At 48.3% G+C, this 11,544-nt stretch overlaps 1 protein-coding gene across 1 annotated transcript; it reads right to left on the reverse strand.

Annotated features, from left to right (window-relative positions):
* Window positions 1-9,035: 9,035 nt before the first annotated feature.
* LOC142578767 (uncharacterized) lies at window positions 9,036-10,308 on the reverse strand. The gene has a single exon (XM_075688322.1). The coding sequence runs from the start codon at window positions 10,280-10,282 to the stop codon at window positions 9,137-9,139; it is 1,146 nt and encodes a 381-aa protein (XP_075544437.1). The 5' UTR covers window positions 10,283-10,308; the 3' UTR covers window positions 9,036-9,136.
* Between the last annotated feature and the right edge of the window lie 1,236 nt (window positions 10,309-11,544).

Raw genomic sequence — 11,544 nt, forward strand, 5'->3', positions numbered from 1 at the left:
CCGCACAAGATGAGGTCTACGTTTAAGGTGGCTGCCATCCCGAAGCACATGCATCCCGTCCGCTACCAGTGCAGACGCAGAGTTCCCCCCCCCCCTCCAGGGCGGAAGCCATAACCAGAATCTACGAGAACAGAAGTAACACCGTCTATGCAAACGCTGCTACATGCGTTAACGGGAGGGACAAAGTAGTGACGATCATCGACTCTCGACTAAAGGAGAAGCTCATCACATCGGTGAAGAACTGCACCGTGTCTGACGCGGAGGAGGCCGCCGTCGCTCTAGCGGTGGACGAAGGCAACAGGACCGGGCGCTCGCTAGTAATTATTATGGAATCTCAGGAAGTCTGCCGGGCATTCACCAATGGTAGGATAGGGAGGAAATTAGGCAGCGGGCATCTTAAAGGCCGGTGGCGAAAGCAAAGAAAACCACAAGATAATATTTAGGCCCCGGGGCATGAAGGCATTGCTGGGAATCTTCAGGATGATCTCATAGCTCGAGGACACACAAGCCGAGAGAAATCAGAGGCCAGGGGCACAGAAGCGGTGACCCATGCCTACGGGGACATTTTGGAGCATTTCTGGGGAACAAGAAGGCGGTATCCCCCGCCCCACAAGAAATTAAACAGGATACAGTCGGTGGGGGCAGCTACAAATTCACATCCATGTCATGCTTATTTATAATAAGGTACATCCAACAGTATGCAGAGACATTTGTCCCTGGTGTGGTGAGAAACCCACAGTATACCATACAACATGGGGATGCCAGAATATAAAGAGAGTACCCAAGATACACAACGCCATGCCGGAGAAGTGGGAAGCTGCGCTGTCCAGCTGGGAACCGGATGACCAGATTTGGCTGGCTTAATGTGCCAGATGGGCAGCTAAGGCCGCGGGAGTCCTGGACTGAAGACCCATCCATAGGCGCTCTGCAGAGCACCACCTCTGCACCAAACAAAGTTTATTCTCTCTCTCTCTCTCTCTCTCTCGGGTGATGACAGCGCAGTCAAGGACATTACGTGTGCTCACGGTACTGCAGGCCACATCTGAAGGTAGCAGCGTGTCGGAGGGGAGGAGGGGGTCACGTCTAAACAAAAGGTAAACAGGAAAGTAGCCGGCAGTGTGACGTCGTGAAGAGTTATATGCGAATGTAACGAAAGACAATGCGATGTCGTAGTCCCGGGGATCATCAAATAATATGAATGAAAACACTGAATGAAAAAAGCATTAGTGCATAAAAACGCACTGATTGTCATTTAATGAGACAAGGAAAACTATGATAATGACAACGTAGCCTATATAACATAATAAATGTCACACAAATAATTAATAGATGGAAGTGCTAAGTGAGAGTGAATTTATTTTACACATGAACACAACTGCACATGCGTTGCAATTATATCAAGTGAAATTTGAAGACGAATCGGCAAACATTTATTGCTTTTCGTTCAACGTGCGTATTAATTCTCGGAATCGTGGGACGTCAGGCTGAGGGGCGATGTGCGGCGAATTATCCCATTCAGTGATCTTGCGAGGAATAAATGACATGACAAAGCGAGATTTCGCGTACGTACCTTACATATTTGATTTTAAAATGTTGATCTCGGCGCGGAAACGTGGCTGTGGGTTTCTGTAAGAAATCACGATGCATATAGTCGGATGGTGATGCAGCTTGTGAAGGAATGAAAGGCAAGCAATCTTGCGGAGACACGATTGTAGTGCCCATTCAGCTCGTGTTTTAAGAGCAGCGATATTGGTGAAACTTGAGTACACTTAGAGTAAATGACAGCACACAAATGATGTCAGCGAACTTAACTGAGTCTCTCATAGCCCGAGTATTATTTCGGGACGTTAACCCCGCGAATCAAATCATCATCACCATCAACCATCAGCCAAGTAGGAGAAGAAGAAGAAGCAGAAGCAGAGATGGGCCCTAAGTCGGAAACACCCTTCAAGCTCCACCAGAAGCGCCGCCGTCGGCGGCGGGTGGTGATACTGTGCGAAATGCGGCTGCCCGACCGTACGCAGACGCTGGTGGTGTTGGGCGGCGCGGTCGCCTTTCTCGTGGCGCTCGCCCTGTCCGTGTTCCTGTCGCTCGGCTCATACGCGCAGGCCGTCGCCCAGGGCTCCAACTACACCGGTCAGTCGCGTTCCAGCCCGGCCACTGAAGCGCACAAGACGAGCGCGCCTCCTCCAGCGACTCCCCCGCCGGCGCCCTATGCCAGGTACCGCGTCGCCGTTCCCGCACCCTTCACTCCGAATCCCGGCTCGAGGGTCGTGCTTCCGGTGGAGGACGAGATCTGACAAGCGGGGACGAAGTGCGTTTGTTGACGCGCGCGTGAGCGCACATCTGCCTTCGTTGCTCGACGAAACGAATGCATTCACCATCGGTTGGCCCCGCTCCGTGGTAATAGGACAGCAAGAGAGAACTGTTGACGCACATTGTCGTTGTTGAACTCGTCCGATCGTAATTAAATGTGAGCCATGCGAATCTTTAGCGTGTTCAATTAATAAAAGAGAGAGAAAGAGGCTGTGGAGATGGAGGCGACTCCATTGTGGGAGCAGTATATGGCAAGCCGTCGCATGCGCGAAGGTTATATTGTCTCGTCGTGCAAATGGTGACACCGTATAGCTGTCTCAAGAAGCAGAGAGAGATAACCTCAAATGAAAACATTCTACTTCCAACGTAGCGCCTGTAGAACTGTGCTGCCGGTACACCAAGTTTTGCGGATATAGCTTTTTCCACTTCAGGAGGAGGATGGCAGCTCGGGATCTTAAGTCCAGTTTTTTTATTTATTGTTAGAAACAAAAGCTTCACTTTTTGTTTTGATAAGCTGCAGGCTAATAATGTTATGTGCCGTTTGAACGAAGACAAAAACGAGAGCCACAAGTGTGGCAACGCATCAGTAGCTAGCACTGACTGACGCTATGCTCCATTCTTGTCATGCGTGTTTTAAGGTGAACGGAAATGCTAGTTGTATAATAACAAGGGTGCTATAACAAGTCCCAGTTCTGGAGTATAATCCTGACCGCTATACTATATGTACATTTTTCGGCTTTGTTTTGCGTCGCAAGTGTTATGGGTTCTCGGTGGTGAAGTGAAATTGGCGAAATATTTTCTTTAGCATTGGGTTATTCAACGCACTGCTAAAATGTTACTGAGCCCTGACTGGCAGAAAGTAAAGCGCAAATGTAACGCGAAAAGTGCAGGGCTGAGAGATTATCACGTAACAAGCGTGCGCCGCATGAAGATAGCATTTCCCAATGAATTCGGCTGTGTACGTCGTTCATCATTTCACTTTGCCAACAAGACCCCACGGATACTCAGCCTACTGTTCTGTCGTTAGGCAGCGGGAAGTGTGAGGTGGCAGGTGAATTACAATAACAAAAATAAGCACACATTTTGGGACATAATATTTCAAAATAGAGGCCGAGTTTCAACTAAGAGCGCTGAGAGGGTACTCCCTTCTAACAACATATGCATGTACGGCGCTTAGTCGTTAACATTGGTGCTGCGTTAAAATAGTGTTCTGAGTGGTGAAGCCACAAGATAGGACATGGCCTCTGAGATTTGCGCGCGCTGGCAGGTTATGCTCCGGTCGTCCCACTGAGAAAGAGTGCATGAACTTTATGAAATTTTATTATTTCTTTTTGTACTTTGACCTACCTGGGTCATGGCCAATCGCCCAAAGTGGTGACGCGCCAGTATTTCCATGGATGCTCATCGACTCTCACTTGAACTTTTTCAATGTGGTCCAGTTGAACGTCACTATGAAAAGAGGGCTGCCAAACAGCATGATGACAAGTGTGACCCCACTGTCCCAGGGCCAAGTCGCCGGAAGCGGTCTGTTTCCAATGACGTCGTGATGACTCGTCCTCAGCCAGGTCGGCCCTATTCACCGCCGTGTACGCACTCGCAACGTGCGCGCTTCTAAACGCGAATGGCCCAACAAGAGCCGCTTGCAGGCCGAAGGGTGGTGTTAGGACCTCGCCGAGCTTTGACAGCACACCGCTGCATCCGAAAGTACATCGCTAATGTTCCGAAGCAGGATTCTGGCCGACTTGAGACCGGTCAGCAGTGAAGTCACAAGTGCAAGTAGCAGGTCATGAGTGATCAGGAGAAATGTAATGCTGACTAAGATAAATATAACCAAAGAGTCCGTGCGAGTCGCTTTTTCGGGATCTTGTCAGAGGCTTATTCCGGAATCCCAAGAAGCAAATTTCGGACAAATTTTGGGCGTATATAGGTGTCGGCTGGTGCATGTTGCTGTTTTCGCGTCGTAGTTAAGAAGATGCTGCGTTTGGTCACGCTCGATCGAAGCATAATGCAAGCAAGATGAAAGCAAACATCAAGAACCATGACATTCACAACGGTGTAACGCGCCGGTAAAAAGCGCCTTGTATGGTATGCGATGTAAAAACCAGGGAACTTATTCACGAAAACTTCTTACTCCATAACTATTAAGAAAAAATTCAAGGGAATCCTGATGGCGGACATATTATTAGCTAAGGCGGCCGGCAAATGCCAAAGAGCATTTACAAATGAAAAGCTTTATGAATACGAAGCTTATGACTACACTAGAATCTGATCAAAAAGATTTTAAAAAATAATTCCGCTTAAGGTACTACACACCACGTGAAAAAGTATTTGAGTATATCTATGGAGTACTACACACTAAATTCAGGGCCTCTATAAGGGAGCGATTCCTTTCGCTCGATTCCATTCGTTTCTTCGCAATACGTAGCTCATGGCGGGCTAATCACGACGATCGGCCGGTTTCTTAACTCTCCTTGAATGTTTCAACGTTTCTTAACTAGAACGTTGGTCGCTACTAGCGCACAACGTCAATAATGGTGAACAGGGACGCACAAATTATGGGAAAGAAACGATCAAATATTAAACTAATTAAGCTGCACCTGTATTCCTGTTGCTTTTTGTAGTGCCGTCCCGTTACGCGCTATTTTAATATGGTTCTCATATTAAATTATGGCTGTATGTAATCGATATCATAAGAGTCTGTACATGCCGCCGTCTCAAACTATAAATTTGGTCTTTCTTTAGCAGATAGATTGGCGTTCCTGCAGCCACATATCTGGTACTGCTCCTCGCATGTCTGAAGACAATAATGAATTTCATTAGTTTCCCCGCACGCATCAATGTCATGCCCTCTCATTTTGTACAATGCTTTATGTAAGTGAACCTTCTATCACGCCATTTGTCTGCAAAAAGCCTGAAAGTTGGAAGATGGCTGTCGACTAATTATTGTTAAAGCAAATAATTAAAGTACAGCTGTCAACCTTTCTAAAAAAATTAAATTATGGGGTTTAACGTGCCAAAACCACTTTCTGATTATGAGGCACGCCGTAGTGGGGGACTCCGGAAATTTCGACCACCTGGGGTTCTTTAACGTGCACCTAAATCTAAGTACACGTGTGTTTTCGCATTTCGCCCCCATCGAAATGCGGCCGCCGCGGCCGGGATTCGATCCCGCGACCTCGTGCACAGCAGCCCAACACCATAGCCACTGAGCAACCACGGCTTTTTTTTTTTTCTTTATTGCCGACTTCAACACGTCAGTTTACAAAATCAGTCCGCGCGAAGAACACAACACGTATGCTAAAAATACGTCACCCTCACTTGGGGTTACGTGATGAGATTAAAATTCACGCATGTGTAGCAAAGCTTCCATTCTTGGAAGCCACTCAGGCACTGGGTCTTGTATCTTGTATCCTTCAATAGCTCTGCTAACAGATTCACAAAAATACTGTCTTATCGGCCTGGCATCAATGTCTGCGTGGCTGACCGCCATCCTGGATCGCCAAATACTGTACAGGCCCAATATCATAATCATGTCAAAAGGAACCCCGTCTTCACTCTCGACGGGCAGAAATCTAATTCCGAAAGCATCCACCGGTAAGTCTTTTTTAATCGTGCGTTGGAGAATGTCCCAAAAGAAAAGGGCTTCCCAACAATCTAAGAAAACATGTTCGATAGTTTCCGGCTTCCGGCATATGAAACAATGATTTCCCCAAGGCACAAAGAAACCCTTCGCTTCCAAATACGTCTTGACTTCAAGAGTGTTCGTATGGAGCTTAAAGAAGAAACTTTTAACTCCGCCTGGTACAGTCATTCTTTTCACACGTTTTAGAACTGACTGCCATGGACCTGCACAGTACAACGACCTGTACAACGGTACCGGAAGAAAGACCTCACACAGGTCCTTATAAAGTTTCTTTCGCGACACCACTGACAAATATTCAAACGAAAATCGCACTTGCAAGACGCGACATGCCATGTACACCTCTTTAAGGAAGCCAAAAATGCTCCCTTGCATACTCTCCGAACTAACAACCAAATTTGGCAAAACCCTGCCCAACCTAACCTGACACACAGTTCGCAAAAAGGGGTCATTCGTGTCACGAAAAAACATAAATCGGTTAACCAACTGGCGCAGATATAGATGGGCCAAACCTAGTCCTCCAGAGCGGACGCGGTGAAACAGATTGGTGCGTCGTGTCCGCTCCCAAGTGCTTCCCCACACAAAAACCGCAAATACACGGTGCAGCTTCTGCACATTGACGCGAGAACAATGAATTGCTTGCAAGACATACCACAGCTTGGTTACAAAAAAAAGGTTACAAATTGTGGCACGCGCGAAAATAGACCAGCTGAAGCCTTTGAGCCTGTCGGCCTTCTCACGCATTTCAGCAACTTGGCATTTCCAATATGGCTCACTGTCGCGATAATTCTCCAGCGGCACTCCTAAATATTTTACTGGGGTTGCTGTCCAAGTCATGTTTGCGAAATTCGTTGGGGTTAAGGGCCAGTCGCCGTGCCAGAACCCCAAACACTTAGCCCAGTTCACAGCACTCCCGCTCACAGAACAAAAGTCTTTCACAATTTGAACCACAACACGAACGCTTTCGTAGTCAGCACAGAATACGGCAATGTCATCAGCATACGCGAGAATGCGGACCTCCGCCGCATGCAAACGAAAACCATGAACGCTGTTGCTTTCAATAACGCTCAAACAAAAAGGTTCAATATACAAACAAAAAAGCAATGGTGACAGGGGGCAACCCTGACGCACAGAGCGTTGCACTTGGATGCGCGCTCCCACCCCCTTATTTACTAACAACCGCGTCGTGCATCCTCTGTACGCCATGGCTACGCCTTGGCAGATTACTGATCCGACATTAACGTGCTCTAAAACAGAGAACAAGAGGTCATGCGGCACCCTGTCGAAGGCTTTCTCTAGATCGAGCTGGAGCATTGCGATGCTTTCATGCAAAGCGTCGCAACACTCGAGCACGGACCGGGCTGTGTGTATGTTGGTATATATGGTGCGACCTTTGATACCACAGGTCTGATGTGGTCCCACTAATTCTTGCATCACGGCTTGGAGTCTTTTAGCCAGAATTTTCATGAAGATCTTGTAGTCTACATTAGTCAGGGATATGGGTCGGTAAGCGGTAACCTGTCGCAGTCTAGCTTCATCTTCGCTTTTTGGTATTAAAATTGTATGGGATGTTAAAAATGAAGGAGGAAGCATATCCTTGTCATAAGCCTCATTAAACAGTGTAGCCAAAACCGGTGCTAAATCATCTTTGAATGCCTTATAAAGCGGTGCTACTAGCCCGTCTGGTCCTGGGGACTTTCCCGGGTTGAGGTCTTCTATGGCTTTCCGCACTTCTTCTGTTGAAATGGGCAGTTCTAGCCGCTCTTTCGTATCATCACTAAGCCGCGGCATTAAAGAGAGGAAACGGGTCTTGAAGTCTTCGGTTCTTACTTTGGTGTAACCAAAGAGCCCGCTGTAGTATTCATAAAAGGCCCTTTCTATATTTCCTTTGTCTACGAAGATTACACCGTTCCACTCTATTTTTGGTATGTCATTCTTGCGGGCGTGCCTTTTTTCCAAGCCGAAAGCACGTTTTGTGGGCATTTCGCCCGCTATCAGCCGCTGTGCCCTCGCCCTCACGATCGCTCCTCGATATCGCTCCGTATCTATTGCCTCTAGTTTCTGCTTGACGGTGCGCATTTCTTCGGTGCAAGTGCCTGGCTGCTTTCCTTCTTGCATTATCAAAAACTTTAGGTCATCTCTCAGCATGTTTTCCTGCAGCCTTTGCTTTTGCTTTATAGCGCACGATCGTTCAATTGCCATCATTTTCATTGCCTGCTTAAATTTTTCCCACTTCGCTCCCAGAAGTTCGTTGTCCGCCATTGGCAGTTCGTGTATCGCCGACGTAACGCGATCCACGAAGATATCATCGTTTAGAAGCTTCTCATTAAGTTTCCAGTTTTCCCACACAAATTTGCTTTTCGTTCCTTTTCTTTTACCTACATGGAAGACAACAAGACAATGGTCACTGAACGGCACTGGTTGTACGCTGTATTCGCCGCAGTACGGTATCAGTTCAACAGATACGTACGCCCGATCCAGACGCGCGTGACTCGTTCCTTGGAAATGGGTAAACCGAACGCCAGAACCACATCCGAGACAATCACCAACATCCTCTAGATGACAGCGATCAATTATGTCACTTAAACAGGCAGTACTCGCATCTCGGTAGGGCGTCGCACTGGTTTTGTCGCGTGCCATGCTTACGCAGTTGAAATCGCCAAGTAAGACAAGCAGACGGTCTGTGTCACAATGGTTGCCGACTGTCTCAAAAAGGTTTCGCCTCTCTTCCGTGTTAGTGTGCGCGTAAATACAGATAATACGCAATTCCAAACCAGCAAGTGTGATGTCACAGACAATCCATCGACCGAAAACGCAAGTCTCAACTCTTTCCACAATCGCTCCCAGAGACTGGCGAATCAACAGCATGCAACCTGCCGAGGTACCCACGGCATGAGACACGCAAACATCATACCGACTACTGAACGAGAGCACCATTCTGTCGGTCTGGTCTTGACTCTCGATTTTGGTCTCTTGTATCGCTACAATATCCAATTCCTGCTCAGTCACGAGTCTCAGCAGCTGATTTTGCCTCCTCCTGGATGAAAGACCCCTGACATTAAGCGTGGCTACCACGAGGTGTCTTTCAAATGCCGCCATCGTTAAGCAAGACCAGGCCGCCAGTACGGCGCTTACCTTCATGCGCACAACGCCGCGCCGTGTAGTGCCGTCCCTCCATTATTAGGTCTTCGGGTTGTCGTCGCGAGGAAGCGACGACGATCGTTGCCCGCTGGTGACACGCTGCTTTTTCCCTTCGCCTACGCCCCACTGGCGTTCTAGGAGACGCAGTCGTTGCTCCTGGCTCATTGCACTGACATCGTCGTGGCGCCGTTTCGCAGCCGCAGGGTCAGACTCCATGGGTTCCTCGTTGCTTTTTTCAGAAGGGCGTGGAATATCTTGCGGTGAATTGGTATCCATGCTCGTGGTTGCCGACTTGGGGGTGCTGGGCGCTGACTCACGAGTCCCTGGCATGGCGCCTTCCTTTTCATCGCTCAGCGCTGCGGCCGTTGGGCTCTCGACCACTGGGTTGGAGGCAGCTTGCTCAGCTTCATCCTCGTCCATGTGCAGCTCACTATTATCGCCGAATGTTCCTCGAGTCGCGGCGCGGGCGTATGACTTCGTGCATTCAGCCTCTTCATGCCCGAAGGCGTGGCACTCGCTGCACTTGGGCACCTTGCAGTCCCGCCTAATGTGGCCTGTGTTGCGGCAGCGGAGACATATCGGCGCACGCCCGGGCACGACGACTAATACTGTACCGTTCCCGATACGCAGCTGATGGGGTATGCGCTCGAGGCTTGCACCTTCTCGAAGAACCAGCCGCACAACACGAGTAGTCGAGTCGGCGTTTTCAAACCCGCCGGTCTTCCATCTATCGCTCGAAACTTCTTTCACTTCGCCGTACTCGGCGAACGCCCGCCTCAGAGTTTCGTTGCTGACGTTGAAGGCACACCAATGCACCTTCAGCCGCACTTCCTGCCTTTCAGGGTCAAAGACAACGCAAGTCTTCCCTTTAACAACAATATGCCCGATGTCGAGCAACTTTTTCTTGGCTTCTTCACTACGGAAGTTGACTAACCAGACGTGCGACATCTGGTACGCTCCGATACCGCCCACCTGTTCAATGACGCCGGCTTCTTTCATCGGCTGGCGGAAATCTTCTATCCTGTAAGGCCTTCCAGCGGTGTCGCAGTGAAGAACAACCATTGTTTTCAGTCCTTCTCCGGTTGGCAGCGGCGGCAGTACAATCCTGTAATCTTTCAGGCCGTCCAAAAACGATGTTCCGCGGCCAGAATCGGCCGTTATCACAGCTCGCGAAGAGCCAGCCATCCTGCGTCCTTTCACGACCGTGGCCGGAAGCAGAAATGATGAGCAACCACGGCGGGTGTCAACCTTTCTGTACACGTTACCCATAAAGTGGCCCCTATTTGTTGTATACATGAAGACCTCCGCCGTTGTTCTTTCTTTAAGTAAAGCGGCGAACCTCCTTAAGGGTTTAATATAACGCCTCTAAATGGAGGGAGAAGGAAAGAAAAAAATTACTAATTATTATTTAACTCTTACTCGCCAGACAGACTTCAGAATTGCTCTGCATGTTGCTCCTAACGTTCCTCACATTTGCTTAAGATATAAACTTGGCGAGTGTTAAAGTTCTTCTTCGGAAAACCGTGAGCGCTAGCATGTAACCTTTGCGAGTGCTTCTAGTACTTCGGTGTAAAACTTTGAGTTTCATTCCAGCGGTGGCGCGGAATGAATGTGGTCGTCGTACAAAAGAGAACGTATCGAAGCCATTGTAGCGCAAAGCAACACAGGCAGAAAAAGGACAGGAGATCACGGGCGCTAATCCTATCCTCTTCTTTGTTCGTGCCACTTTGCGATGCAATGATTTCAATACATATCAGCCAACTCGCCCAAGAAGTTTTACTAAACATAAAATGCTCCGCGTTTGGAACTTTAACACCGCCAATCTGAACACGATAAATCTGAAACACTGCGCTGATGCTATGCAGGTACCGGCATGCACAGGAACGCTAACAGCGCTTGAGTGTCACCACAAAATTACATTTATTATGGCAACTGCTTTATCCATGGATCTACCCAGCAAACCCCAGTTGGTCTATTGTGGTAGGCATCACGTGATCGTACGTGACGCGCAATGTGGAGGCATTCCGGCATAGCGTTCAATTACTAAATATACGGACAATCGCTCTTGAACATCAGGAACCGAATTCACAAAGCTTTATTGTTCGTAAGTATTCTTCGCCGCCAGCTAACCGCCTTTGCTAATAATAACATCAGTATCAGGATAGACTGAGACTTCCTCTTACGAACAGTTTTGTCATGAGAGCTTTTTGTGAGCACTGGCGCAGATGACTGTATCAGGAAGGAATGGTGTATTGGGAACTTGGGAATTCAGATTGGTGTAAGTTAGTACTTGCAGGAACCCGCACTGCAGTGGTTTTCTCAAGATATAACGCTTATTGTAGCGTTCTTACTCCCGCATTTTAGAAGGTTTCTTCACTCATGACTCTACCTTGACTCGATAATGTAGATATGATAGCCCCCTTCCACAGAAGTGGCACGCGCTTCAT

The sequence above is a fragment of the Dermacentor variabilis genome, chromosome 1, assembly GCF_050947875.1.
Source record: "Dermacentor variabilis isolate Ectoservices chromosome 1, ASM5094787v1, whole genome shotgun sequence".
Classification (NCBI taxonomy): Eukaryota; Metazoa; Arthropoda; class Arachnida; order Ixodida; family Ixodidae; genus Dermacentor; species Dermacentor variabilis.